At 42.3% G+C, this 25743-nt stretch overlaps 1 protein-coding gene across 12 annotated transcripts in view; it reads right to left on the reverse strand.

The window, feature by feature from the left end:
• Positions 1-281: 281 nt before the first annotated feature.
• Positions 282-25743, reverse strand: part of EPB41 (erythrocyte membrane protein band 4.1) — a 112403-nt gene continuing 86941 nt past the window's right edge. For 7 of the 12 annotated variants that reach the window (XM_014546806.1, XM_014546805.1, XM_014546804.1 and 4 more), the window contains 5 exons: positions 12713-12841; positions 7186-7287; positions 5964-6044; positions 2883-2987; positions 282-2227 (listed from right to left, as the gene is read on the reverse strand). In XM_014546806.1, the coding sequence (XP_014402292.1) occupies positions 2889-2987; positions 5964-6044; positions 7186-7287; positions 12713-12841 (411 nt within the window). In that variant the 3' untranslated portion in view covers positions 282-2227; positions 2883-2888. Of the gene's footprint in view, positions 2228-2882; positions 2988-5963; positions 6045-7185; positions 7288-12712; positions 12842-14071; positions 14522-25743 lie in introns of all 12 variants that reach the window. The other 5 variants (XM_014546796.1, XM_014546798.1, XM_014546797.1 and 2 more) reach the window with 2 other exon arrangements.

Below are 25743 nucleotides of genomic sequence, written 5' to 3' on the forward strand. Positions count from 1 at the left end.
TTTCTTCCCTCAGCCATGCAGGGTATATCCTCCTAGGGCTACAGACTGCCAGTGCCTCCTGCTGAGGGCCTGGCCCCTCCCAAGCAGGTCTGGGAGCCCCTTCTCTCCTTGTCCTGGTCTATGCTGCAAAATCTCCCTTCTGTTGGCCAAAGGCATTTGCCAATTCTCAGAGACCTTTTTATACGATATTGAAGCTGCGTTTTGGCCAATGTGGGTAACTTTCTTTTTAGCAAGAGGGGAAGATAACTTTAAAAGTTGATCAATCCTCACAGATTCAGTCCTTTTTTTTTTTTTTGAAGTTTATTGAAAAATGCAGTACAAGAAGCAAGACCAAACACTTGTCTAAACACTACAGCCACTTCTCTTACTACAAAAGGCCAAAACAGCAGACTTAATTATTGCCTATTTAACCTAAGGATTTTGCCAATTTGATTCTGCTGCCATAGTTCCTATTTTGTCAAATGTAAACAACTACTTGATATGATTCATAATTTTTAAAAATTTTACAAAGCTCCTTCATTTTTGTCACCAAAATAATACATTTGAGAGAGATTTGTAAAACCACCAGCCTGGGGCTGAGATCCTGGCAGACAGTTCCCATGAGCATTCCTGGGGGTCGGTAAGGCCACAGCTGTGGCTCCAGTCGCTGAGATGACTGCTGTCCCCTCACCCTCGGCTGCCCTGCTGCACACACGGGGGTGGGGGGTGGGAGGTCTGGGAAAGGCGTTGAAGACGCCCTGACAGCCAGGTTCTGTGGGCCCTCCACTTATAAATGCAGGTCCAGTGTGGTGGGTGGGTGGGTGGCAGAGACCTCGGGTGGCTTGGAGGAAGTCTTTATTTCTCAAGTGAAATAAAAATAAAATTGCAGCGAGAGTTGTTACTGTGATGTGTCTGAGTCACTAGGAAAACTGCCAAGTCCCTCTCCTCTTCGTTTCCTACCTGGACAGAGCCTGCTTTTCTTCATGCACACACACACACACACACACAACTGCAGGAAGAATTGCCAAACCTCAGGATCTGTCAGCAGAGAGGGAGGGGCGGGGGGAAGAGGCCTGGAAGGACACCCCTCATGCTAGCTTGTCCCCAATGTGACTTCCCGGTGCGGGAAGGGCGTTACAGATCTGCTCCAGTTTACAGACAAGGGAGCAGCAAGGAGAAGTGTGCTGAGCTGGTGACAGAGCTGAGGGAAGGGTAGGCCCCCTGACGCGTGGCCCTGTGCTCTGAGAGCTGCCACATGGTCGGGGTGGCCACCTGGAAATGCTTCTTAGCAGAACCTGAACGAGGTGAACTCCCCATTCCCCTGTGTGCAGTGCACATTCCCAGAACTAGAAAACCTTTCAAAAACCTCATTCATTTTCTTTGCCCAAATCACCACTAAAAATGTGCCATTAGTGCTTTTGGCCCAAAGTGCCTATTTTCCTGTGAGTTTTGCTCTCCTGAGATGGGAGGTGGGGGAGTACCTAGCAGAGCCAGTGCTTCTGGTGAGGTAAAAGGGGTCGGAGGGCAGGAAGGTGAAGGCCACGGATCTGTTAAAACATTCACAGTATCAGATAGTGCTGAGCAACTTCTTATATCTTTGATCTAAAGAATCTCCAAAAAGAAAGAACAGGAGGGAGGAAGGAAAAGCAATACCACATTCTTGGCAGAGGTCTCTGCCTCCCCGAGACCACCCTCCGCAAAGGGACAGAGGCTTTGCTGGGCCTGTGGATCGGGCAGCACCCTGCCCGACATTCCTGTAAAGTCACATCATTGGCTCTGAGAAAGGGCTGGTTTTTAAAGTTTCTACTGTCGCCCAAAGGGTATAAAACTAAGGGAGAGCAGGGCAGCCCCACGCAGCTGGCTTTGGCCCCAACACAGCGGACAGTCTTTGGAGGCTTCCAGAAGAATTCTGTGGGCCCTGTCAGCATCTGGGTTGGAAATCAATGGGGAGAGGCTGGGCTGAAGGGGTTACAAACCACCCCATAAAAAACCAAAAAGCTCTTTAAAAACAGTTCGTAGAGTGAAAAGTTGAACAGTTCTAGTATCACAATATAGAAAAAGATATTCAAAAGGTCAGTGATGTCTAAAAGACTCTGTTGGTATAAACTCCAAATAGAAAATGAATTAATTTTCTGGTGGTTTAGAACCTTGAAAGTCTGAAGTCTGACTATTGCAGGTTAGCTTCTTCGTTGTTTCTCTGGTTTTCTCTTGGATGGGAGTCGGGCAGGGAGTCGGGGGTAAGTGATTCCTAGAGGAAAGAAAAGCAAAGCTGATAAATCCTGCAAGGAGACTCACCCAGTCCCATCACCAAGTTCTTGTGGCCACAAGTAATCATCAAGGCCCAGTCCTGACTGGTGATGGATAGCATCTTCCAGTCATTTGTAAATCACTTTTAGGCATGAATTTATCTGGATCCCTGTCTCTCAAAAAGCAGCTACCCTGCTGCCAACTCTCTAGTCTGCTGCGAGAACTTCAGTCATTTCTCCCTGTCCCCCAGCCCCTCCGTCTCCAGGCAGCCTGGCCCTGTCTTTCTTGGTTTTGTTCTCTGGCTCTTCTCCGTGAGAGCAGAGAGGAGAAGGGGAGGTGCGCAAGGTGGAGCAGCAGGGACTGCATGAAGATTCAGGAGGTGGGCGGGGTTTGCTTCCACGTTTGGGGCATCGCCTCCAACCAGCACTGCAGGCAGTAAGGGCGGGAGGACACAGGAGACCTGGCTGCTTTAGTTGGAGCCAAATACTTACTAACCTCCCATGTCGCCCTCGTCAACCTCTCCTCTGCCTTCACTGTACCCAGCTCCAGGGTGGACGCCTCTGGGGGGATGGCTCCCAGAGTGGCCAGGGTTCCTGGCCAGTGCTCTCTGAGGCTGGAGAGGGAGCACCCTCCACTACAGCAGGAATAGCCCCTACCTGAGCTCATTCCTCAGAGATTTCAGTCTCCTGATGGACGACCACCTTGGTCACTGACATGTCCGGGTGCTGCTCCTTTGCCTCCTTGATGGCCTGCACCAGGACCTGCGGAGGACAGAAAGGGCACCCATCAGGCAGGAAGCAGCTTGGCCAGTGAGGTAAGGTCACAGGACAGCATTTTCCTGGCAAATTCAATCCTGTCTGCAGCACCAGGGCAGCATTCAGGCTAAGCCAAGCTGATGATGACCGTCTCCACTCTATCCTGCACAGGGAGGCTCCTGGCCTACAGGCACAGAGACAGGGAGGGTTAGAGCATCTTTAAGGAATCAGAGAGGGACTTCAGGGGTGAAGGCTGCACCTGCTGGGTGGGTCTGGGAGGATCCACTCAGAAGTGAGTCTAAAGGACAAAGCAAAATCTGTGTTCAGCAAACGGTGCCTGGGAAGTTCAGAACAGGAGAGGAAAAGGAAGACTCGTGCTACCAAAAGGAAGAGGTGGCTTTGGCTAAAGTAGGGAGAAGAAAGAAAGAGCGGGAGGGCCTAGTTCCATGCCATGTACTAGCCTAACCACATTACTTATTATTATGTAGTTAATCTTCACAACAACCCAGTGCACGAGGATGGAATCATTATTTCCCTTTTATAAACAAGAAACGGAGGTTCAGTGGTTAAAGTGCTGAACGTTTCACAGCTAGTAAGTAACACAACAGGCGTTTTAACTCAAGTCCATTGGACTGTCCTCTTTACCACACAGTTTTTCAGATGGGGGGGGGCTGTCTTAGCATCTGAAGGGGTTTGATTATTTCAGGTGAGCTAGAGGGAGCAGAGGGAAAGAAGAACAATGAAGCCACTACTCTCCTTGGGCTGCAAGTCTCTGAGCCTTTAGCCTTTGGAGTCTGGTGGCACACCAATTCTCAGAGAAGTGCCCCTCTCCCCCCATTAAAAAGGACTCTAGCTAGATTTGACCAGCTGACTGTTGACCCAGCTCTTAAGAACCATCTCTAAGCCTGGCTGGTGTAGCTCAGTGGTTGACCGTCGACCCATGAACCAAGAGGTCTCGGGTTTGATTCCTGGTCAGGGCACATGCCCGGGTTGTGGGCTCAATCCCCAGTAGGGGGTGTGCAGGATGCAGCCGATTGACATTTCTCTCATGCATTGATGTTTTTTTCTCTCTCTCTCCCTCTCCCTTCTTCTCTGTCTAAAAATCAATAAGAAAATATATATTTTTTAAAAAAAGAACCGTCTCTAAGCCTTGGCTGGTGTGGCTCAGTTGGATGAGCATCATTAGGGCACCAAAAGGTTGCCAGTTTAATTCCCAGTCAGAGCACATGTCCGGGGTTGCAGGCTTGATCCCCAGTAGGGGGCTTGTGGGAGGCAGGCAATTGGTGTTTCTCTCTCACATTGATGTTTCTCTCTCTCCCTCTCCCTCCCCCCATCCCCTAAAAATCAATAAATATACTTTTAAAAGAACCATCTCTAAGATGGAGCAACAGGGGAAGAAGGGAAATCCTCTTTTGATCTTTTTTTTGGTTAATCCTCACCCTCCTTGACCTCTTTTTGCTCAACTCATCTGCTCATGCTTTAAGGCCCAGCCCACGCCCTCTCTTTGGTTACTCCGGCCTTCACCTGCCTCTCTATGAAAGCCTGCATCACACAGCTTCTCCTGAATAGTCCTCCTGAAAGTGCTCCCGCAACCCATCCAGGGGCACCACACCTCCTTTCCCGTAGCCCTCAGTACCTAGAGAACCGCGGGACCCGGAGCATCTCCCTGAGCTATCAAGTGTGCTTGTCCCTTTGTCACAACAGCCCTGAAGAAACCTCCGATTATCTTTATTCTATAGAAAGGGAACCACATCTCAGAGAAGTAAAATCATCTGCGCAAGGGCAGGCACCCAGTGAGCTATGGAGTCAGGATTCAACCCAGGTCTACCTCACCCTGAGCCCCACGCACTTTCTCTGCCCGTTGCTCTTGCTGTCCAGCACAGCCTGAGCAAGCACAGCGTGGGGGCCCAGATCACATGAGACTGAGGAGGGGGTGCAGGCTGGTGATGCAGCAGGATCCACTGAGCTGGGGCAGACAGGCTGCAAGGCCTCCCACCTGGGGAGCAGCCTTGCTGCTGGGACCCTGAGCCCAGCATTCTTAGCTGTAAGTCTCAAGCCTGCTACCAAGGGAACAGCCGGCACTCAGCTCAAGTTTTCTTTTCTTTTTCTTTTTTTAAGGCACTCAGCATATCAGCATAGAGGCCACAGCATCACTGCTCCAGCGCTCCTGTCAATGATTCCAGAAGCATCTGCATGCAGTGTCTTCCACCCCCTCTTCTCTGCAGCATTAGTTCTAACCTCACTGGCAGAGAATTGGGAACATTAATCCTGACCTTATTATTTGCTAATTGCTTGTAGCACACAATTAGCACCTAATTAACATAAAAACATAGAATTTAGCTCTCAGAAAGGCCCAGAAATTATCTAGATCAACGTACTCTTTTAGGAGAGGGAAAAAAAATCAGAGTTAAAGTGATTCGCCCGAGGTCACACAGTAAGTCAGTGATAGATCTAGGGCAGAAATCAAGTCCGGTCTATGTCCCCCTAGTTGTCTCCTCAGCTACGACAGCCCTGAGGGTAGAGGTCACACCTTCCTTTTGCTTTGCTGTCACCTGCTGTTCCTAGCAGAGGCTTAGGACCCGATATCCCCGCAGAGCAACAGCTCCAGTTACTTGGAGCCCGCCATGTGCCACATGCTGTATCTCACTTCAGTCTTACAACCTTGGGAGGAAAATGCCATCTTATAGATGAGGAAGCGGAAGCCTAGGGAGTTGAGAGCTAGGATTTGCTAAGAACTAGGATTTAAACTCAGCTGTTTGGAGTGTGAAGTCCATTTCTTCCTATTACACCTCCTTGCTTCCCCAGTCTACGGCCCCCACCCACAGCCTCTGTGATCTGATTCCTTCTGTCTTTCTTCTTGCGTAAGAGCGACAGTAGCTGAGGGGGCTCTTTGGAGGGGAAGCTGGCAGAGGTGTCTTTTGCATCCATCAGTCTTCCTGCCCAGGACCCCTCCCATGCCCAGGGTCTCCTCAGCATTCCCACCTGGTCATGGTCAATATCAGCATCTCCTGTGATCACAATTCTCTTTTCAATCCGGGTCTCTGATATCCCACCTTTGACAGTCTGAAACCAAAGGGAGGGGGTCATATGAGAAAGAAAGAAAAAGAAACAGCAAGAGATTATTCTGAAAGTTCCACTCTAAATTTTAATCTGCTGCTAGGCATTGGATAGGATAGCTTCTCACCTACTTGTCCAAAATCTTGGCCGAACCTGCTAAATGAACACACCTCTATCCCCTTGGGTTGCTAAAATCTTCAATAAGTTAAACCGAAAGTCAGAATTCTCTAGTTGTTTATTTCCCCCTTTTTCTTTCTCATAAATACCACAGAAATTCAGTGAGTAAACAAAATAGATCTATTTTGTTTCTTCATTACTGTATATTTTATTTGACTATTTTCAGGAGGAAAAAAAAATCAGAAGACTGACCAAGAGTCTCACACAACTTGAAATTGGGTTCTTTACTTTAAAGCATTTTCATATTATTGATGTCAAAAGGGCCTCAAATAATCCCCTCAGCGTGGCTTGGTTTCCCGACTTGACACATGAAGAAAACCAAGGTCTAGGTATGGGAAGTAACTGGCTTCCAGTCATCGTGTGTTGATGGCAGAGCCTGGTCAGAAATCTAGATTTCCTGCTAATAAGAAAATGCATTTTCTTCCAGTGCTACAGCAAACATGGCTTGTCCCTGAGTTCCCGAGAGCAGTCCCAATGTTAGGTAGGTTGTCCCTCTTGCCCCCATAAGCACTACTGTGATCATTCCAATATTTCAGCATCCAAACTCTAGTTCCCATGGCCCTGATCCTGGACATGACATAAAAATTCCTTGCTGGACCCTGAGTTCTGATTTTTTGGCTTGGAAAATATGTTTGCATTATAATACCAACAAACTTGCCCTTAAACTGACTTTTTAAACTTACCTCCACCGCCAGATAAGAGACTCACTAATCGGAGAGACAGACGGATGTGAAAAGAACAACCACATGTGACTTATGAGACTACTAAGTAGGCGGGGGTACTCTCAGGGTCTCTCCAGGTTTACTCCTGGGGAAGCAGCAGGTCCTTCCACCTGGGACACTTGGCATAATTTGGCTCAAAGGGGATGGAGCAGAAAACCCTGGTTTATGGACCAGGGTCGTTCCTGCAGAGAGGCAGTGAGCTTGCTGCACCACCGGATTCCAGCAGGAAGCACTGGCTGGTCTGTTACCTTGGTAATCTGAGTAGTGGTGGTGCTGCTGGTGGTCTCAGAGGTGATGGTCTGAGCTGTCAGCAAGACTCCTGGGTCCAAGTCCCCATTGCTCTCGTCAGTCTACAGAGGGGAAGGAAGCACAACCCGTCAGTATGCCTCAAAGGAAGCCTGGTGGTCAAATGTAGGATGCAGTTTTGCTCTTTAGCTGTCCATTCTAAATCAAACCCCCCGATTCCTTTACAGTGATCTCTTAATAAATCAAATTTTAAAAAATACCCTGGCAACATGGCTCCCTCTAAAAAAGTTGGAGGGGCCCAGTTTCCCTTAGCATTGGGTCAGTAATAAGGGTAGATCAGAAAGAGGAGGCAGCGTGTAGCCGTAGGTTCAACGAGAGTAACAATAACTACGCACTGTCACAATCTTCCTGATGCTCACACAGCCCCATGAAACAGTTCAAAGGGCCGAGGTTTATACTCTCAGGTAAGAAAACTCAGGCTCACAGAGGGGAATGACTTGCCCGCAAACTCAAAGCTAGCGAGTGACAGTTGTCCTCTCTACAGATCTGGAGCTCTTTATACACAGCACCCAGAACAGGAAAGGGGCAGGCTCCTGGTTGCTGAGGCATGGGCGGGTTCTGAATCATAGGGAGAGCTTTCCAGAAAGGCCTCGGAAAGGCCAGGGAACCTCAGGCTATCTTCTTTGAAGATGGAGATGGGAGACTGGAACAAATGAGGTAGGAAATGTCCATTTAAGGCAAAGTGTAAGGAGATATAGACACTATCTCAAAGACATTTCTGATAACAACTCTGTTATTGAAATGGATCCTCCTTATTATAGGAGGGATTTAAAAGTATTCAGATCCTGGCTGGGTAGCTCAGTTGGTTAGAGCATCGTCCCAATATGCCAAGTTTGTAGGTTCAATCTCTAGTCAGGGCACATAAAAGAAGTAACCAATGAATGCATAAATAAGTGGAACAACACATCAATATTTCTCTCCTTCTCCCCCCCTCTAAATTAAAAAAAAAAAGTATTCAAAAGTATTCAAAATACAGTTCATCTATATGGAGAACAGGGCTGGGCTACTTCTTGTTTCTCTGGAGCTCACCACATTATGAGAAAGACAAACATTTTATGACCAGGCTAAGAAATGACATTAGCAAAAAGGAAGAGGGATGGTTGGTAGGGGCCAAACTCAACTTGATGAAAAGTTAGGGCCTTTAGACTCAGACCGGCTGATTAACCCACAACCATTATGGAAACAAACAAGACTAGGAAGATAGAGGCTGCGTAGAGCAACATGCTTTTCAGATGATAATGATCTAAAATACCTGGTACTGGCATTGCACATTGTCTCAGAAAGGAATTTAGAGAATAGCAATTATCTTCACAAAAAATCCTGAAGCAAACATGTGTTAGGCCACTATCTTTCTTTGCCACTTTATACAAGTCATCTGTATTATAAGCAGAGGCCTCCAACCTTTTTATGAGTAGGACTACATTTTATTAAGGACTACATTTTATTGAGATATGGGGTGGGGGATCAGGTGGAGGAAGGAGAAGAATTCCTAGCTGGGTTCCCTTCCAAGTAGGAATTTAGACAAGACAAAGAGAAGGAACATGGTCATGTCACCTAAGTCTCACACATATAGCACTATCATACTGGGTATATTATTGGCTAGTTCGCTGATACTTTCTTCAGCCCAGACCCTCTTATCTACCTTAGATTCAGACTTAACTAATATTTACTGCACTCCTACTATGTGCCAAGCACATAAAGCAACTGTTATCTCAATTACACTTAAGTAGGTCCTGTTATATACTCACTGTATATAGTTAAGAAAACTGAGGTCCAGAGAGGTTAAGTAATTGGTCACAGTTCTATAGTTAATAAGCATTTGAAATAAGACTTAAAGCACGAAACTTCTTGTTTGAAGACTGAGGTTTGGGTCCCAGCTCAAATAACTGAGCAAGTTAGTCTGACTCCTCTGAGTTTTAGTTTTCCCATTTATAACAGGTAATACTGTAGTAAGTGCTCTGTTTCCACCATAGCATTGTTTTGAAGGTCAAAAGAGATTACAGAAATAATTTTATAAATTGTTATATGAATATAAATTTGCATGCCAGGAGAGCTAAACCTTTTTATTTTTTAAATTGATTTTTAGAGCGAGAAGAAGGGAGAGGGAAAGGGAGGGAGGGAAGAAGAAAGGGAGGAAGGAAGAGAGAGAGGAAGAGAAAGGAAGGGAGGTGGGGAGGGAGGGAGGGAGACAGAAACATTGATTGGCTTCCTTCTGCACACGCCCAGACTAGGAATCGAGCCGTATCCTGGGCATATGCCCTGGCCGGGAATAGATCTGGCAACTGCTCAGTGCACATACTGATGCCCAACCAACACCTGAGCCACACCGGCCAGGGTGGGTAAACCTTTTTAAAGAGCTCCTCCTCTACTAAACCTGTGGCTTTTTTTCTACCTTCCCTTGAACCCCTTACTCCTCCCTTTCTGTCTCTGACGGAGGTGGAAGACAGAGGAGACATTGTTAGGATTTCCAACTCATACTCTTCCCACACCAGGCTTCTTTTCTTTGACCCTCTTACCAATGTTTCCTCAAAATGGTTCTGTGGCTTTGACAGTTGCTTATAAAGGTAAACATCCATTTATCCGGTGACCCGGCAATTCCACTCTGAGGTGTTTACCCAAGATAAGTGAAAACACATGTCCACAGGAAGACTTGCACACAAAGGTTTATAGCAGCTTTATTCATATTTGCCCCAAACTGGAATCAACTCAAATGTCCATCAACAAATAAAAGGATAAACAAATTGTGGTATATTCACCCAATGGAATGCTATTCAACAATAAAAAACAGTGAACTATGGATTCATATAACATGGATGAGCCTGAAAAACATGTTCAGACACAAAAGTGTACTATTTCATACTCTATTTATTTGAAGTCCAAGAACAACTAAGCTATGGTGATAGAAATCAGAATAGTTGCTAGAGGGGTAGGGACTGACTAGAAAAAGTTATAAAGAAAGGAGTGATGGAAATGTTCTGTATCCCAAATATGTCTTGGTTACACAGGTATATGTTTGTCAAAGCCAATCAAATGCAACACTTAAAATCTGTGCATTTCACTGGATGTAAATTTGACCTCATGCACACACACATGCACATATACACAAACAGTAAAACCCTATTCTGGCTCCCTATCTCCTCTCACCCTGTTTCCCAACATGTAGAATTGTAGAAGAATAACAAAAAGATTCCTGGGCTTACTCGGCTGGCAATAAAATAAAAATAGAAGTAGAAATACTTATAACAAATAAACAATTATAATTGCCAAAAAGTATCTGGTGCTTCTGTACAAGGCACGTTTTTCTACAGATTACTTACACCGTTTTTGCACTGTGCTTTTTCATTTATCAGTTTATCACATAGTCTATTCCCATCAGAAGCTTTTAAAAATAGCTGCATAGACTTACCTTCATTGAATGTACCATAATTTATTTAACCTGTTTCCCACTGATGGACCTTTAGGTTGTTTCCATTGTAGTGACAACGTAAAGGGCTCCCTCCCATAAGCAAGTAATTCTTTCCTACATCCTCTGGCTAATTGTGTGCACAATCTTAAAGTCATTTCCTATTCCTTCCTTTTAGTCCCCTTCACTGCCAAGTCCTATTCATTCTCTCTCTCTTTCACATGTCCTCAGGCTACACTTCAGTTCCTCACCAGCATCTCCCCACACCTGCTTTAGTCACAGTCCTGTCTCCAGGCGCTCCCCTACTTCAACATATTCAGCACACAGCTTTAGGAATCATCTTCCAAAATTGTTGCTTTCATTATGCCACTTTATCACCACTATTAAAAAACTTCAAGCGACCTCTCATTATTTACCAAACTCAAATTCCATGCTCTAGACCACAAGAAAGAGAAGGGGGACGCGTTCTAACATTACATGTCTGTGAATGCACCAAGCACTTTACAGACGTCGTTTCACTTAATCCTCCCCCAGATCTTGCAACGAGTGATCCAGCTAGTCATCCTGCAGGCCTTGGCCAAAATGTCACCTCCTCAGAGAGGGTTTCCCTGACTACTCCAGCCCCAAAGTAGCAACCTTTCATGTTAACTCAGATTGTTTAACTATTTTAGTTTCTGTATAGCACGTATTACTGACTGAAATTTATATATTTATTTGTTGTTTTATTGTCTGTCTCTCCTGATCAAATGTGAGTTCCGGAGGATATGGCCAGTGTTTACCTGTACACTGCTTTGGCCTAATAAATAAATGCTCAAGAAATATTTAGCCCTGGCTGGAGTGGCTCAGTTGGTTGAGCATTGTCCTGTGCAGGGAAGGGTTGCCAGTTTGATTCCTAGTCAGGGCACATGCCCAGATTTTAGGTTCAGTCTCGGTTGGGATGCGTGTGGGAGGCAGTCGATCAATGTTTCTCTCACATAGATGGGTCTCTCTCTCTCTCTCTCTCTCTCTCTCTCTCTCTCTCTCTCTCTCCTTCTCCCTTTCTGAAATCAAAAAAATAAAAAATAAAAAAAGAAACAAGCAATGAATGCATAAATAAGTGAAATGACAACCTGTGTCTGTCTGTCTGTCTGAAATCAATCAAAGAAACAAGCAATGAATGCATAAATAAGTGAAATGACAACCTGTGTCTGTCTGTCTGTCTCTCTCTCTCTCTCTCTCCTTCCTCTTCTCTCTCTCCAAAAAAATCAATAAATTTTAAAACATTTTTTGAAAGAGAAATATTTATTGCCTACGATCAGGGAAGCCCCTGTGAGTGGGGTCAGTGGGAGTGGTGGACTATACAGTGTGGCTGCAATACATAAATGAGTGAATTAACAGCTTGGTTTATAGAGGGTTTCTTACTGTTGGCTCCTGTGAATTAAAAAGAGAAAAGAAAAATAATTCAATATAAGCAACCCTAGCTCATTCAAATTGCCAATAATAAAAGAGAAATTTTATTAAAAGTAGGACATAAATGGAATTTTAAATGCTTAAATTCTTATGTGATGTTAAATTTAATTTAATTGCACTAATTGATTACAATTATTATAGCTGTTACTTATTTCTGCTTTCAGGCATGGTGCTCAAGTCAATTCCATGCAGTACAATGTTTTATAAAATCTTCCTAACAAAATCATGAAGTAGATACAGGCACTAACATCATGTGGACTAGAGGAGGGGATGGGCAGGGCAGCAAGGCTCAGAGATATTCTGTTATTTGCTTAAGTTAATAAGTGGAGAAGCCAGGACCTGAACTCAGGTTTGTTTGACCCAAAACTCATGTTCTTAACCACTACACTAGACTGCCTTCACTAAGTGAACAGGGTGGATATCAGCAATCAGATCCAAGACAATTTTGATTTTATAAAGTATGTCGGTTCATTCTTAGATCAGTGATCTCTACTAAAAAGAACGGCCCCAGAAAAGCCTAGTGTTAATTGGAGTAAATAATTAGAAACCATGTGAACAAAGGTTATTTACTGTGTTTACTCCAGCCTTTGACCCTGAGACGTTAAACCGTGTCCTACCTGAGCAGCCTCGTAGGTGATGGTCTTGGTCTCAGTGTGGACAATAGGGACGTCTTTGGTTGGGATCTCACTTTTCACGGCATTGGCCGTGTCTGAGATGGTGACGGTCTGAGTCTTCACCAGAGGAGGCTGTGAAGCAGTAAAGACACAGTTACCAGAATCTTCTGAAGGCTGTGGAGAATTAATCTTCTGACACTGATCTGATCAAAGTGACAGCTCTAATCAAGCAAAAGCCTAGCTCAATCTCTGCCCAAGACTTGGACACTACTCCAAAGTAGCGCTGACAAGGTGTCAAATCATGAGGGATATTAAAGAACAGCATTACTGCAATCACTTTCATATGCTTAATGGAAAGTTATAAGCTCAGACAATTATGGCTGGTGATAGAAAACACTTCAGACTGACCTTCAGAATTTGAAAATAAAACTATTTGCCGAATAGCAGTCACTTTTGTTGTCCTTGTGACCATACCATTAAAAAAACCAGCCACATTTCCTCCACTAAGTTCAAGTGGTACATGAAACAGCAGTGGCATTGAAATGCATTACCCTGAAATTCATTAACTTCTTTCAAATCAATGTCAGACATTCACTTTGGAGTAATTGAGAAGAAACAATATTTGGAAAACTGGAAAGAAAATAATCACTTTTACCACCACCTGGTGATTAATCTCAGAATTTCAGAAGAATGAACATCAGTGGAATATCAAAGGCTTCTTGTCCATCAGTTCACCTCCCCCAAGACTATAAATCACCCTACAACTACCATTTGACTGTGATACAGTTATGTGGCCACCCACCTTAGCATAGAAGGTTAGTGCCTATGATCATGGAAGCCCCTGTGAGTGGGGTCAGTGGGAGTGGTGGGCTGTACAGTGTGGCTGCAATACATAAATAAATTTTGGGAGCCTGAAATCTCATTAATAAATCAGTTACCCCTTCTAATTAGGAGTATTTGAGTTTTTTGAGCATGGTATCAGAACACTGTAGGCTCCTCCTCATATAAGTCTCAGAAATTCATCTCTTTACATTGCCCACACTTGAGCAGGAAAAGAGAAACACACACCAGCTTCATAAAGGCAAACAGATGGAGTTCACCCTCAAAAGTCTTGTTAAATCATCAAGAGAGAAAGCATTTCATGGAGTTAATTCCTCTGACTAAATTTCTTTATAGTCATCAAGGGCTTCAATTTTATTCTGTGATTTTGAGAAAAGCAGACAGACTACTACCCTCATTACCATCACCATCACCACCACCACCACCACCACCACCACCTCCACCTCCACCTCCTCTACAGAACAGATTCTGGCCCTCTCCCAAAGTGAGTCATTAGACCTGCATCATTAAATCAGTTTCTACCTGGAAACTTCGAATGAGGGTGGGGAACTGGTTACCCACACAAGAGTCAGGAAATGATCCATTTTGCTTTCCAAGTGGCTCTCCTGGTGTAACATGTTCTTCACTACTCTCTGCCTTTTTTTCACCAAGTTGCAGCTGAGAGGAAGCTGGTGATACTGAGAACTTTAAGGCACTGGCCTGTTCCTCCACTCCTATACATTCCCCACTTGGGCCTCCTGGCATTTCCTTAATATCAAGATGGCCAGCAGCCCCCTGCTCCTTCTCTTCTGTTTCCTTGCTGCTTATGGAGAGGGAGCCAAAGTCAAAGCTTTGTGGAGACTCCGTGGGGGTAGTCATTTGGCTCTTACTAGGAATTACTGAATGCTCAGGGCCCTCCCATTCAGAGTCAGGGTTGGTAGATGGCCCCTTTGTCACGGCAGCCGCCTCCTCTGTGCGAATGCCATTTATATTCTACAAATGAATGAACACATACAAAAGCAAGAAGATTAGGAATAAATGGGGAATATAGTAAACTCTGAGAATCAACAATGATTTTTAAGAGGCCTCAAAGATATTAATATTAATACTAATATAAACTAATAATCTTAGCTTATGAGGTAGTCAAAGGAAGAATTAAGCAGCTTAAGCAGTTCCAGACTTATTTGGGTCATGTTTGTAAAACTCTGTTAATCTGAGAAGTAATTTCGATGTCCCTTGCCCTGTACCAAGCACTTTGTATTATTTTGGTCTTTCCTGTATAACATACTCTCATACTTAAAGGAGTTACTTTGCCATTCCCAAATACCCAACTCATTACTAGACACAGGAACAATGCAACTTAAGAGTCAATCAAACCATATTCTTGAGGAGCCTGATCAAGTTGAAAAACGTTTCATATCTCCAAGCCATATGTATCATCATACTAGCATCTAATGCAGAAGCTGAAATCTAGACTTTCGTTGGCAGTGATATAAAAGTTGAGTTCATCTGGCACAGGCTTAATCCAATTACTGCCATGAATTCAATGTAATATCAAAAGTAGTGGAACATTTCTTTGTAAACAAAATAAAAGTGACCCAGCAGCTGAGGTCATTTCTTCACAGATGAATGACTAACATCTGCAACCCCTAAGGGAAATGAATCCTGGAAACACAGAGTTCCCTCTGAGGCTAAACGCCTCACATCACGGGAAAACAGATCTAAAATAAGTACTTTCAAGAGAATGTGGATGAGAAGAAATGCCACAGTAGACCTATTCCTAAAGTTTAAAGAAAGGCGCTGAAGGTGGAAGAGAAGGAGTCCACACTGGTAAGAAAAGAACAAGTCATTTGAAAAACGAATGAACAATCTAAAAGAAGCCAAATGTCATGGGAAGTAACATATTCAAATACTCACCAGAAAGCTGTAAATATGCCACTTGGGCCTGAAAATCTAGTAAGGGCAATTTACCATATTACATACCACATAGGAACTGGATCCCAGACAGGCTCTCTTAAGAAGGTGTTTCTGAACTAAATGACATATGCTTGGACCAGCTTCCACATTTTAGTACCCACATCACTGCTGCTCCTTTACTTGTAAACCAGCCTACATTGTGATATTGTGATGAACATAAACCAGCACTCTGTTAAGGCAAGAAAAGAGGCAGTGTACCAAGAACTTGAGGCCACTTTTCTTCTAAGCCATCTTTTTTATTATTATTATTGATTTCAGAGAGGGAGAGGGAGAAAAAGATAGAAACATCAATGATGAGAGAGGAACATGATCGGCTGCCTCCTGCATGCCCCCTAATGAGGATTGAGCCCACAACCTGGGCATGTGCCCTTGACCGGAATTGAACCCGGGACCCTTCAGTCCACAGGCTGATGCTCTATCCACTGAGCCAAACCAGCCAGGGCTCTTCTAAGCCATCTTGAAACAGGAGCATCACAATTTCGATTAGGCAGGTCTTTCACTGACTATTATAAATTGACTAAGGACATTAAAAAATTGAATTGAGAAATGACCATGCAAACTGTCTCTGTCGGCAGATATAACAGAGATATATAAAATATCTTGCTAAGGTATATGATTTCATCATACCCAAAATGAGGATAATTCTCAATTTGACTTATAGGGTTCTGAGGATCAAATACAATAATCTAAATGAAAGCACTTTGTAAACTCTAAAGTATCATATAGATTCACTTAATTCAATCAACATTATCTGAGCACTTATAATATGCTAGGGCCTGGGGACACTAGAGTGAACTTGTAATATTATAAACATACTAGAGGACCGGTGCACGGGTGGGGTCCCTCGGCCTGGCCTGCGCTCTCCCAATCTGGGACCGCTTGGGGGATGCCAGAGAGCCGGTTTTAGCCCAATCCCCGCAGGCCAGGCTGAGGGACCCCATCAATGCACAAATCCAAGCACCGGGCCTCTAGTATGCATATAAGATCTTTGGTTAATCTCTTCCCGCCCTCTCCCCCTGCCCCCTTCCCTCTGAGATTCATTAGTCTGTTCCATGTTTCCATGCCTGTGGTTTCTGCTCCTGTGTTGAGAGTCTGCCCCCCTGGTGGTCAGTGCGCATCATAGCTACGCACTGATGACCAGCCAGTTGGCTGGTCGCTTAGGCTTTTATATCTATAGACTAGAGGTCTGATGCACGAAATTCGTGCAAGGGCCTTGGCCCCAGCCCCTGCCCACCACCGCCATGGCCAGGGGTCTCTGCCACCTCTGCCTTGGCCCCCGCCTGCTGCGGCTTTGTCTGGAAGGACGTCTGGTCTAATTAGCATATTACGCTTTTATTATTATAGATTGTACTTTCTAAGGCACTTATCCTACCATTTCTTTTGGGTTACACAAGTTGATATAGAGAAATCAAGAAATAGATTAGCCCTAACCGGTTTGGCTCAGTGGATGGAGCGACGGCCTGCGGACTGAAAGGTCCCAGGTTCGATTCCGGCTAAGGGCATGTACCTTGGTTGTGGGCACATCCCCAGTAGGGGGTGTGCAGGAGGCAGCTGATTGATGTTTCTCTCTCATCGATGCTTCCAACTCTCTATCCCTCTCTCTCTCTGTGAAAAATCAATAAAATGTATATTTTTTAAAAAGAAATAGATTAGCTGATAATAAACAAATAGGCTTTCTCAAACTGCTACATGCTAGCTCTGTGAATGGCACATCCAAACCTATTCACATGGAAAGGAACTTTATGGCTTTTCCATATATATACATTTACAACTGAGAAGGCTAATTAATAACCAGGAAAATACCTAAGATAATCAATTAAGTAAGAGACAATTTTATACCAGTCTACTCAAGTGATAAGTGGTGGTCTGTCATCAAGAAGCCATTTATGAATTAAACATTGTGTAGGCCAGCACCACCTGGCCCAAAGTTGCCTACTGCTGAGTAAAATTAGATCAATCATTTTTTTCAAAGTATAGACAGAGGAGACCAAGAGTAAAAGCTGTAGCCACAGTAATATCAATTCAACAAATATTTACTGATCACCTAATATGTGTTAGTCATTGGAAGGAAAGGAAAACTGATAACAGTTGAGCTAAATTGCCACTTACAGCATTCTCACATAAGTCAAATCCACCTCTCCAGTTGGCTCTGTTGTCCAGATCTCTTGGACAACACAGCCAACGACTTACTGGACATCCTCCCAGGCATATGGAATGCAATATGCCCCAAATTAAACTCATCTCTGCTGCCGTCTGGACCTGTCACCCCAACCTCCTCCATCATTTCTATTACGCTGGTAGACAGCGCCATCATTCATCCAGTCCTCCATGCTAGAACCCTGAGAACCATCTTCAATGCCTTTCTTACACTCATCACCATCTCCCACAGCTTACGTCAGCAAGTCATTCTATTCCACCTACCTGCTTGTTTCGATCCCCACACTTACTATCTTCATTCAGGCTCTTATAATGCCTCACCTGGCTTACTACTCGTGCATTAAACAGTTTTTCTTCTTACCTTCTTTCTTATCTCAAACCTTCCTTAAATATACCCTCTATTCTTCTGCTAAAATGTTATTTCTAAAAAAGAAACATTGAAAATTCCATTTTGCAGTTTAAAACCCTTCAGTGGTTCTTCATTGCCTTCTGGTTAAAGTCCAGACCCTTTAGTAAGACAGAAAATACTTTAAAATATGACTCCTACCTCTCTCTCCATCTTCACCCTGCTACACCTCCACACACATCCTTCTCTCCATTAATTCAAAATTATTTGCAGTTTCTAGAACAGAGCATGCTTTCTTTTGCCTCTGTGCCTTTGTAAATACTGTCAACATCCTTTCTTCTGCCTGGAAGTCCATGCTCAGCTCAAGGGTCAGTTCTTCTGAACGTTCCTTCCTGGCTGCCCAGAGTATGTTTAGATACCATTCCTCTTTTGATCCCATTGTACTCTGTCATTAATGCTTTAGTCATCAGTCTTTTCCATTAGACTATGAGCTCCTTGGGGGATAAGCACTTACTATATTACTTAGCTATATTACTATGTACTCTCTTGTACAGTTTTTAGCACCTAATAGATGTTAAGTAAAAACTTGTTGAAAGTATACAATATCCAGACTTGAGAAATTCTGCTTCGCCCTGTGCTATGCAAAAACTGAAAAGGTATGTTTAGAAAGAACATAAAATATGAGCTATTGTCTAGTTCAGCATTTTATCTCCTACATCAGTAAAATAAGAGGAAAACTAACATTATTACATGTTCACCATGTGCCAGGTACTGTGCTAGTCACTTAAACATGTTTCCTCATTTAATTTTTCAGCTCACCATGAGGTGGGTCACTATCTCTATTTTATAGATGAAGAGATGGAGAGGTTAAGCAACTTAGAACTAGTAAGTGATGGAGCTAGGATTTAAACTCAAATCAGTCTCTGGTTCTAAAGTCCATTTCTTTTCATGGTACCAGAAATCATTTCAAGTAGGACCAAAGGATAAATCCATCAAACTTGACTATACTTTTGAGAAATACAAAGGTTATCCAAAGTCTGCTTATCAAAGTCTGATTTTAGTGGCCAACACTATTCTTTTCTTTCTTTCTTTCTTCTTTTTTTCACACATAAAGGGTTTATATTAAATGTTTTAAGGATAGGATAGAGTTACATCATAATTATAAAAATTACTTACAAAATTAAAGATTTATATTGCGTATACTTCTAAATGGAGAGAACAGGGAACTCTCTACACATTGTATAAAATTAAAATTAAAAAATGAGCCTGCTGTGGGTCAGTGGTTGAGCATTGACCCATAAACCAAGAGGTTATTGGTTTGGTTCCCAGTGAGGGTACATGCCGGGTTTTGGGCTCAATCCCCAGTACGGGATGTGCATGGGGCAGCCAACTGATGTTCTCTCATTGATGTTTCTATCTATCCTCCCTTCCTCTCTCTCTGATCACCTAATATGTGTTAGTCACACATATCTCTAAAAAAATCAATAAAAACCTATTTTAAAAAAATGAATTCAAGCTTAAAAGATGAGGTCATTACCTAATTTTAAGATGCAAACACGAAGACCTCTGATGTACACATTCATTCAAACTGCACTACAATGATAGAAAATACAAAAAGTGCAGCATTTCCAAGGAACCACACACATTTCAATCATAATTATTTGTCCCGTTTTTTCTTTGGAGAACTTTCATTTTTTTAAATATATTTTTTATTGATTTCATAGAGGAAGGGAGAGGGAGAGAGAGATAGAAACATCATTGATGAGAGAGAATCACTGACTGACCGTCTTCTGCACACCCCCTACTGGGGATCGAGCCCGCAACCTGGGCATGTGCCTTTGGTTGGAATCGAACCTGGGACCCTTCAGTCCAAAGGCCAATGCTCTATCCACTGAGCCAAACCAGCTAGGGCTGAAACTTTCATTTTTAAAAAATCAGCTTAAGAATGTTTTCAGCCACTACAATCTGTGACCATCAAAACAGTCCTCTAATGGGTCCACATCATTCAGAGATTCAAGCCCAATCACTTTGGGGTTTGGCACACAAAACAATAATAGACATGAAATCTGGTCTGGAGGTAACTGTGATTGTTCAAAGATGTACAGTCCCTTCAAACGCCACATGTCACATACAACTGGAAAATCGCCTTCTGTTGGCCCCACGTTTGCTTCACAAGTGCACTTTATCCTATAACCACTAAAACAGCACAGTAAGCAAATATACAGACAACTGAAAACAAGTAAAAACAAAGATAAAAAACAAAAAACCTAAATATCTTATTTTTAAATCTTTATTGTTGAAAGTACTATATATATCCTCCCTTTCCCCTAAATATCTCTAACATGCATTTTTCATTAGTTACATTCAACATTCTACTTAGAATACAACAGGCGAAAAAAATTTAAGCAAAAAAGAAAAGAGAGAGAGAGGACTCATGGACATGGACAACAGTGTGGTGATTGTGGGATTGGGGGGGGGGCTAGAGGTGGAAGAGAGCATAGAGAGGATAAATGGTAAAGGAAAAAATAAAACAAATTAAATTTAAATAAATAGGTAGACAGATAGAAAGAACAACTGATCAATGGAGAAGGCTGAAAAGCCAGAATAAAAGATTGAGGCAAAAAGAAGATATAAAATCTCTATGACATAAAACACTCAAAATTTGGAATATAACATCAGGGAGAAATTTTAACTGACAATGTTGTGCTTTTGGCTATGACCATCAGCAAGGACAACTGGGTTATATAAAACTCTGAACAACTGCAAATACCAAAGTGGCCTGGAAACTTTGAAGGGAACTTCTCAGGGACATGAATATATGACTGCATCTGAATCATCCACAATGACAGACAAAATTGAGACTTAATGTGATTCAAAGGTGCTAATTCAGATGGGGTATCTACAAGAAAAAAGATGCCACAATAGAAAGACCAGCTGCTTGTATAAAGTACTACAAGGCTAACTAGTTGGTTTCAAAAATATGAGGAGGAAGAATGTTAGACAAGTATTTAATTGAGTAGGAACACTATTGATGGAAAATTCTTAATTTTACTTAAAAAGTCAATGGTTTCCACTATGTATGATAATTCAATATTTTCTTTGGTAGGGGGGACAGAGGATCTTTTTTTTCTAAAAGCTTTCTCTTGAAAACTATTCAAAGGGATATATCTCAGGATTATCAAACTCCATGTATGTATGTACTAGTACTTTGGGGAGTTATAAATTCCTCTTCTTGCCTTATTAGAGTTATCAGTAAGAGCAGGATATATTCCAAATATCAGTAAGAGCAGTATATGGTTGTTTTACAGTTGTTTTGCTGCCATTTCATTAAATGCAATCCAGAGTTTTGTGTGTGTGTGTTTTTTCCAGTAAAAAACCCCCAAAAACCACACAGACTATATAAAGCCTTCCTTGAAGGATTTATATATTTGAAGAGACTATCAGAACAACTGCAGTTGTGCTTACAAAACTATCTTATCCTATTAGCATCACAATGAAAATAAATCCTGAAAATCTTTCTAAATTTTGCTACATAAGCAAGAGCCATATGTCTTTTTCTGGAAGGTCTATGTAGTGATTTCTGCTCCACACATGTGATCACTTGTCCCTGCTTAGTGAAGATCAACTTTACCTTTGGGTAACAACACAAAAACAAACCCTTTCTCTGTTAAAAGAAAGACAAGAGCCTGGTGTTGTCTCATTTTTATGTTTCTATATATTAAGATCCTGGGTAGGCAGATAAATATGAAGTGAACAACAGTATCACTGCCAACATTGCCATGTGATTTCAGGGAAGTACTTTCATCTCAGGACATGATTAGATGTTGGAATAAGGAAAGAAGGCAAAAATGCTAACTTCAAAGACCAAACCCTCCTCTCGATAATGTGATGTTTCATTTCTTATCCATTTAAAAATACTTTCTTATGTATATAATTATACACATGAAAAAGACCTTAAGGTATATTATACTAAAATATCACTAGTGGTAGGACTGCAAATAATTTCATTTCTTTCTTCGTTGTTGTTGTTTTTTTCTGTACTTCCTAACCTTCCTAAAATAAATATGCATGACTTATTTTAAAAAATGTTATTACATTCTTTCCTTATGCAAACTTTTATATCTGGTTTCATAATGATGTGATCTATAAAACCTGAAGAGTCTGGTAAACAATTTATATTTTGCTTAATGTTTCTGATTTAGAGATGGCAGGGATATTCTCAGGAATGTGAATAAAAATATGGTTGTAACTGTGATTTAATCCCTAAGTAAATGTCCTTATTAGATACCTGCTTCTGCAGCAGTGAAGACACTAAAAGAAAATTATTACTCTCTTGGCAAGTCATGATAGCAACAAGGAATATAAAATCTTAAAGATTCCCAAACTTGATCTGAACAATAACTCTAGATTAGTGATATTATAGATCAACACATCATTCTTCACTTCAGAATGGTCTCTCTCTCTCTCTCTCTCTCTCTCTCTCTCTCCTGCTGACACCTTGTTTTATTAAAATCAGGTATGAGGCATCAGAATGAATTGACCAAATTCAACAGATAGTGTTTCATTGTCATTTCAGAAGAGAAACCTTTTAGGTGATTTGGGGATTAATCAGAGAAAGCAGTAATCCAATCTCCAGGATAGACTTAGTTAAATGAGGATACTGACAATATGTACAGATGGCAGTTAAATATGTTTACATAATAAACTCAGGGCCAAGTGGTGGTTATGGCAATGGTGGAATCTTGGGGAAAAGGCAAACTTTTATCAGACCTGGTCTCTATGCTTAATTACAGTGTCTTATTATGTTTCTGTGCATTCTCCAGTATTATATATAATGTTACTAGAAGCCTGGTGCATGAAATTCATGCACGGGTGCAGTCCCTAGGCCTGGCCAGCGATCCAAGCATGAGAATCTGGCGTGGAAGGGCAGGTCCCAGCTCACCTCTGGGCCCTGGGCAGCACCTGGGCCCCCGGGGTCCCGTGCATCCCCCTCCGCCTGAGTCACGGCGCCTGAGTCCCCATGCGGAGATGCGGTGAGCACAGCTGGACGTCATGGGCCAGGGTGCAGCGTGGGCCTCTGGGCTGCCCAGCGGCACTGCACAGAAGCGGGCGGGTAGCGGGCTCTCTCCCAGCCAGCCTCACAAACCGGCTCCTGCTGGCCTGGCTCACCCGAAAGAGGCTGTGTGGGTGCTTCCCTGGTGCGCGAGCCCTGGTGTCCCAGGGGAGGGTAACAGGGGGAGTGAGAGCGAGCTCAATGGACACCCTGCATTCTCACCGCACCTCCGTCCCCAAGTAGCCAGCGAGAGGTAGCACAGTACGCAATCGACACCCACCATGTTCCGTGTCGCCCCCTGGTGGTCAGCGCACGTCATAGTGAGCGGTCGAACTCCCAGTCTCCCTGTCGAATGACTGAGGGGACAATTTGCATATTAGCCTTTTATTATATAGGATAAACACTGAAATAAACCAGTCAGCAATGTTACTGAGTCCAACACAAGCAGAATTAGACAGTTGAGAGAAAAGTTTTGAAAGAAAGAAGAAAACACAGTCATGTCCATTATAAAGCTAGCTTCTAATAAGGGCCTTGGAATCACTATCTGTTTACGTTTTCAAAAAAAGCTTTCCCTCATATTCTATTCACTGTTTTCAAAGCTCTATCTTTAGAATATCTGTGCAAATTTTATCTTCATATATATGCATGTTCAAACAGACATTATAAATAAATTAATAAATATGGGCTTTCTTGCTGAAATTATCCAAGACAAATGTTAAGGGAGGGCCATTAACGTGCTAAATACTGTTTACGTTTTCAAAAAAAGCTTTCCCTCATATTCTATTCAATGTTTTCAAAGCTCTATCTTTAGAATATCTGTGCAAATTTTATCTTCATATATATGCATGTTCAAACAGACATTATAAATAAATTAATAAATATGGGCTTTCTTGCTGAAATTATCCAAGACAAATGTTAAGGGAGGGCCATTAACGTGCTAAAGTAACATTTTATTTTTATCAAATTGACTAAACTGAGAAGTAGGAAACACAAATGATAATTGCAGAAAGAACTTTCATAGTCCAACCAGACCAAAATACAAATTCTTTCACTAAACTGCATAAATACCCTGGCTACCTTACTGAACCAACACCATCTTTAATGGTCTCAAACCCTATATTCCAAACAATAAGAGTTTCACATTTACATAAATACACGTAGGGACTCAAGTACAGAATACCAACAATACTTTCTTTGATGAAGAAGAAATAATTATTAGTGTTACACAATGTCGTTTGTTTTGATGATAGTGTTTTTGGCTTGTTTGCTTTTGGATCCCAAGCTAATTTTCTTCTGACCTTGTGCTTGAGGCTTGGTTTAATTAACAGGAATGTAAACTATTGATCTATCTAAATAGCCCCAATAAAAAGGAAACTACTATTTTCTTCTAAAAAATTCAATTATTTTTATTGAATGATTTTAACACTGGAACCAGATTATCTTCACGGGGGCCAAACAATAGCCCTGAGAACTTCTGTCTCAACAACAGGCAAGGCCTCATTTCTCATTCTCAACTTCTGGTTCCTATTGACTGAAAGAGATCCAATTTCAGTTTCTGGGAGATTCTGTGTGACTCAATCTGGGGAATTTAAGAGATAAAAGGAGTCCAGTATTAATAAATCAATTCATTAGTGGCTTCCAGATCTTAGAGAACCATTTTAAATGCCTACTTTTTTATAAAGCATTAGGGCAGTGGTTCTCAACCTTCTGGCCCTTTAAATACAGTTCCTCATGTTGTGACCCAACCATAAAATTATTTTTGTTGCTACTTCATAACTGTAATGTTGCTACTGTTATGAATCGTAATGTAAATATTTGATATGCAGGATGGTCTTAGGCGACCCCTGTGAAAGGGTCGTTCGACTGCCAAAGGGGTCGCGACCCGCAGGTTGAGAACCGCTGCATTAGGGCATCACAAATTCCAACCTTCTCCTTAAGTCACTCTCTGTAACTTCCACCACATTTTCATTTGGGGACAAAGTGACTTAGACAGCTGCAGAATAGTCACACATATCTATATTATGGCTTTTCCATATTATAAGAGGGAATGTCACTGGACTGAAACATAGAAGACGTGGGGTCTAACTCCACTTCCCTCACTTAAAAGAGGCTTTTTCTTGAGCAGGTCTCTGAACCTCTCTGGGACTCAATTTTATCATATAAAGCAAGAACATCACTATCTACCTGATATGGCTATTGGGAGGGTTAATTGTGGAGAGTGCTCAAAATGACGTGCTAAGCTCTGATATAAGTTTGCCTTTTCCCCAAGGTTCCACCATTGCCACAATCACCACATGGCCCTGAGTTTATCTGCCTTTGTATTATATTTCTTAAAACATTACTTTTTGCAAAGAAACATGAACCAGAGCAATAAATGCATCTAGTCCGTACATGGAAGTGTTTCCTGAGCACACTAAGTAGGCCACGCCTATGGATTTAACTGAAGCTGGAATTCCTTTCAGCTTAGCAAGTTCTCTGCCAGGTTCTCATTATACTAGTATTTTAGAGAACATGACCAGGCAGAATTTTGAAGAAATTGTGATAGAAAATAAGAATTAAAATAGGTACACTATGAGGATATTTAATAAATATTCCTGAGCCAAGATCCTTACAAAGAATAGTAGGTAGGCCATTTTTAATAGTTTTGAGATATACACTGTCTGTTAAGAAAGAAAATAGGGA

Source organism: Myotis brandtii, unplaced genomic scaffold (assembly GCF_000412655.1).
Source record: "Myotis brandtii unplaced genomic scaffold, ASM41265v1 scaffold456, whole genome shotgun sequence".
NCBI classification, from domain to species: domain Eukaryota; kingdom Metazoa; phylum Chordata; class Mammalia; order Chiroptera; family Vespertilionidae; genus Myotis; species Myotis brandtii.